Below are 5,132 nucleotides of genomic sequence, written 5' to 3'. Positions count from 1 at the left end.
AAATATTGATACTAACATTTAGAAACCCAGGTAAAGGTCATAAAGGAATTTTTATATAACTTTCCCAACATTTTAATGTCTCAAATGACATCAAAATTTTAAAAATTAAAAGATGAAAACAACTCAAAGAGAATTCATTGCCAGGACACTTCCACAAAAATACTCATGACATCAAAAATAAAATACCTAGGAGAAATCCTAGTAGAAGATGGGCAAAATCTCTGAGAAAAATTCAAGATCTAACTGAATGGAAGGATGTATTCTGTCAATGATTTGGAAAACTCAACATTGTCAATGTCAATCTTCCTCAAATTTCTTTGTCTCCTCTCAAATTTTTAAATGTAATCCCAGTGAAAGTACCCTTAAGCTTTTCTTTTGGCAAAAATGACAAGCTGATTTCTAAATTGATACAAAATACAAGCAACCAAGAATGACCGTCACAGTTGCTAAGAAAAGCAACAAAGTTAGAAGCGTTAATATAAAGTAACTCTTGTAAATTAAAGTTATTAAGACTAACTACAAAGTTTGAAACTCTGCTCCTGCTGCTGCTAAGTCGCTTCAGTCGTGCCCAACTCTGTGCAACCCCATAGATGGCAGCCCACCAGGCTCCCCCGTCCCTGGGATTCCCCAGGCAAGAACACTGGAGTGGGTTGCCATTTCCTTCTCCAATGCATGAAAGTGAAAAGTGAAAGTGAAGTCACTCAGTCGTCCGACTCTTTAGCGATCCCATGGACTGCAGCCTACCAGGCTCCTCCGTCCATGGGATTTTCCAGGCAAGAGTACTGGAGTGGGTTGCCATTGCCTTCTCCATTGAAACTCTGGGAGATAGTAAAGGACACGGAAGCCTGGTGAGCTGTAGTTCATGGGTCACAAAGAGTCACACATGACTTAGCGATTGAACAACAACAATGACAAAGTTATGATAATTAAGAAAATGCAGTAATGGTGCAAGGATAGACAAATGATAACATGGAATAGAATAGAGAGTCTTCAAAAGCACAGACATACTTGCCCTTCTGCTTATGACAAAGGCGGCACTGAAGTGGGGAAAAGAATCTTTGCAGAAAAAGAATGAGTAATTGGATGTCCATATGAAACCTGACCCTCTTCTTACACTGATATCAATCCCAGAAGGAATGCACAATTATATGCAAGAGAAAAAGAATAAAATTTCCATAAGACGCTCTTGGAGAATGTTTTTATGATCTTGGAGTAGGCAAAAATTCTGTTTTAAAGGCTATAAGAAGCATTAAATATACAGGAAAAAGTTGGCAAGTTATGTTTCCATAAGATTAAGAAATGAGTTCATCAAAGGACACCATTTGATTAAGAAAAAGAAAATAAAAGACCAAGGGTTAAACATGGAAAGTAAGTAACACATATTTGCATCCAAAGACATTGTCATGGTAAGTTGTAATATCATATTTATAATAGTCAAGAACTGGAAACAACTCAGATTTAAACTGTCAGTAGAATTGATCAGTACATGGCCATGTGATCATTCAAAGTCATACTCTACAGTAATAAAAAAAAATAAAGTGCTACAATATATAACATCATGAGTGAATCCCAAACATAATCTTGAGTCTAAAGAAATTAGATACAAAAGATGCATCATACTGCATCATGTTATATAAAGTTCAAAAATTGATAAAACTTTCTACGTTAGTAGAAGTTCAGTAAGTGCTTTTCCCTGTCGAGAGGAGACGACAGTGACTGTGGTGCTGGGGACATTCTCTCTGTTGCTCTGGGTTGGGGTTCATACTGAGGTCTATACTTACTGCTCCTACACTGTTTTCTATGATTATAAGTAAGCAACAATGTTGCTTAAAAATATATTATTCCCCTTCACACTTCTTGCCCTGGCCTGAAAAATGAAGGAACAATGAGAAGATCCATATTTCACCATGAAATATCTGACTTTGAAGTCCATTTTCCCTCACTCTCTGCTCTTGGAAACATTTCACTCCAGGAGCATCCTGAGTACCAGTAGCCCTTTCTTCTCTCTTACCTGAGCAGATCACAGAGGCTGTGTTGCCATGGGAACAGTCAGGACCACCCAGGGCAGTCACAGGACAACTCCACAGGAAGGACTCAGCCCCTGAGCAGTGAAATCGGGCTGTTGAGATCTGATCACCTCCTTCCACCAAGTGTGGTCCTCTGGGGGTGGAGATGGCAACTCCACAGCCGAGCTGACGACAGACAACATTGGCATTGGCCAGACTCCAGTGGGAGGCACAGAGCGCTCTCCATCGTCCAGAAATGTTCATCTCCACCTGCCCCTCACACTGAGAGGAGCTATTTGTCATGAGCCGGACTTCTGAGTATGCTGGTAGAAGAAGACAGAGTTTCAGCAAAATCACATGACTTTCTCACCTGAATAGGGTGTTCACAGAGGTGAAAGGCCTGACCTGCATCTCACCTGAACAAACAACCTGAGCAGATCCACTGTGGTGACACGTGCCCCCTGGACAGGGCACTCTGGGGCAGACCCAGAGCTCAGGCTCCTCCCCCTCACACCTGAACTCTTCAGCCCAGACCCGGGCACTGGACTCTCTGAAGAGCTCATGTCCCAGGACAGACACAGCCTTGCCACAACCCAACTCTGCACAGATGATCTGGGCAGTGGCAAGTGTGAAGTTCCCATCAGACACTGGGATCCAAGCTTCTCCAGAATGCACTTCTACTCGCCCTGAGCAGGGTTCATCCCCTCCAGCCAGACGCACAAATCCTAAGAGGAAACAACAAAACCAGTGTTCATGGTACTGACTTGAAACTGCACATTACAGGCCGTGGTGTGAAAGTTTTTCTTTTTAGAAGTGGAGCATGTAGAGAGTCTTTGATAGTTAGTGTCATAATTGAATTTTCTTGAGCAGGTTTCTAAACAGAAATTCAGGAGGATTACAAGGTCAGTTTGGAGTGGCTGAATCCTAAGAACATACACTTTGAGACTGGTTAGAAATCTGAATTCCTCGGTCTAGGAGCCTAGAAACTACAGAGCCCAATTCAGATCATTGGAATGGCTGAATACTGGAAACACATCTTTTAGCATTGGTTGAAGAAGTGAATTTCTCATTTAGCAGCCTAATACCTACAGATCCAAGGATAATGTGTAATATGCCAGCACTTGAAAGTAGAGATATGCAGAACGGAACCCACCCAGAGAAACATGGGCTATGATATGAGAGACCTAGCATCCAGACAAGCTTAGAAAGCTTTCCTGGAACTTGTGGGGCTAATATTTTGATCAGTTTTCTCTCCCAGGAGCTAGTTCTCAAGTGACTTAGGTGAGGGAAAGTCTTGAGGCTGGATCCATGAGGGGATGCCAACCTGTAGATGGGTGACGCCTCCAGAGAAGAAATATGGACACTATTACTAATTCGTGTTTATGTCATCACATCTTGTCTTTTCAATGGCAAAAATTCCATTAATTTCTTCAGTGACCTTAGTGGGAAAGAAGATGAGTTAAGAAAACTCAGAGAGTCACAGAGAGAGAGTCCCGGCCATCTCTCTTGAAATCCTAGGATTTGTCAAAGGACCTGGTAGAGTGTGTGTTCTCAGTGGGACCTTACCAGACAGCTGAGTTTCCAGATCATCTCCTATTAAAGGTTTTTCTTCTGAAACAGGACTCATAGAAAATGCTAATTGATTTTAATACTATCATTGTACTAATTCTAACAACAGAACAATATGCATTCTTCTCAAGCACAAATGAAATATTCTCCAGGCTAGGTTACAAATAAGTCTTAACAAATTCAAAAATATTAAAATAATATCTTTCATGACCATAATGGGATAGAAATAAAACTCAATAGTAATAAGGAAACAGGAAATTCATGAATATATAAAAATTAAACCACACTCTTCTATTTTAAGACTGTTTTCTCTACTTCTATTAAGAATGCCATTGGGATTTAGATAGGAATTGCATTAAATCTGTAGATCACTTTGACAAGTACAGGCATTTTAACAATATTACTTCTTCCAGCCCAGAAGCACAGAATGACTTTCCATTGATTATATTGTCTTTAATTTCTTTCATGCATGTTTTACAATTCTAAAAGAAGATGGCATGTTGAATGGTTTACAATTCTAAAAGGAGGAAGAAGAAGGAGAAGGAGGAGGAAGTGAGCAAACAAGCCATCATTTGGAGAGTTCCAAGTTGAAAAAGCCTCAGTACAGACAAAATATGTAAATATTTGTGGGAAACACTTGTTGAATAGGTTGTTAGCATATTACATCACCCTCTGCTCCTCCCATCTACCACTTAAGCTGCTATCCTTTTTCATTTCTCCCACTTCAGACAAGCAAACACAATTTTAAAAGACACAAATGAATGGAAAAGAAAATCAGAAAGGATAGCTACTGCTGTAGAAGTAGGGTGTGGGTGGAGCATACGGCAGGCAAGGTGGGATCAAGGAAGTTTTAAAACTAAAGGAGAGAAAAATAAAAGTTTGGTTTTTTTTTATTAAAAATAAAAGTTCATCATTTGGTCATCAGAGGAACACATTTTGAACAGAATGAAAATAACCCAATGAAAAAACTTTATTTGATTCATCAAGTACAATTCCCTGATTTTTAGATGTGTTCTGATTATTTATTTCTAAAGTTCTTACTGGTAAAGGACTGCTTAGTGATGCCCAACATCCAACCAGAAAATTATTAGAATTTCCAAAGGGGAAAAATGTAACACATAACACATTTTAAAAAATAATCATTTAAATCAACTTCAGAAATTACAGAAATGATTGAATTGGCTGAAGATATCTTTAAACCACTAATATCAATATGCTTAATGAACAATCAAAATAAACAGGGAGGAAAACTAGGAAAAACAAACAAATGAGACTTCTAAAACTGAAAAAATATAGTATTGGAATGAACAATTATTTGGATTAATTACACAAGAGACTAGACATTGCAGAATAGAAGAACTGGGAAGTAAAACACAGCAGTAGAGACTATCTAAACTGAACCAAAGAGAGTAAAAAGGCAGAAAAATATGAATGGAAACTCCATGGCATGTAGGATAATATAAAAATATATAAAATATGCATATTTGGAGATTCAGAATAAGGGCTAATGCTGAAAAATATTAAGAAAAGATAAATGAAATCTTTTCCAAATTTATT

At 38.6% G+C, this 5,132-nt stretch overlaps 1 protein-coding gene across 1 annotated transcript in view; it reads right to left on the bottom strand.

The window, feature by feature from the left end:
- LOC104987890 (antigen WC1.1-like) overlaps positions 1 to 3,633 on the bottom strand; it is a gene marked incomplete at its 3' end in the record, with an annotated part of 10,817 nt that extends 7,184 nt beyond the window's left edge. The window contains exons 1-3 of the mRNA XM_010838990.1: positions 3,573 to 3,633; positions 2,423 to 2,776; positions 2,012 to 2,329 (exon numbers count right to left, since the gene is read on the bottom strand). Of these exons, the coding sequence (XP_010837292.1) occupies positions 2,012 to 2,329; positions 2,423 to 2,776; positions 3,573 to 3,633 (733 nt within the window). The remainder of the gene's footprint in view (positions 1 to 2,011; positions 2,330 to 2,422; positions 2,777 to 3,572) is intronic.
- Between the last annotated feature and the right edge of the window lie 1,499 nt (positions 3,634 to 5,132).

Source organism: Bison bison, unplaced genomic scaffold (genome assembly GCF_000754665.1).
Source record: "Bison bison bison isolate TAMUID 2011002044 unplaced genomic scaffold, Bison_UMD1.0 scf7180017846236, whole genome shotgun sequence".
NCBI classification, from domain to species: domain Eukaryota; kingdom Metazoa; phylum Chordata; class Mammalia; order Artiodactyla; family Bovidae; genus Bison; species Bison bison.
The sequence above is the reverse complement of the archived record's forward strand: the minus strand, read 5'-3'. Positions and strand labels throughout refer to the sequence as shown.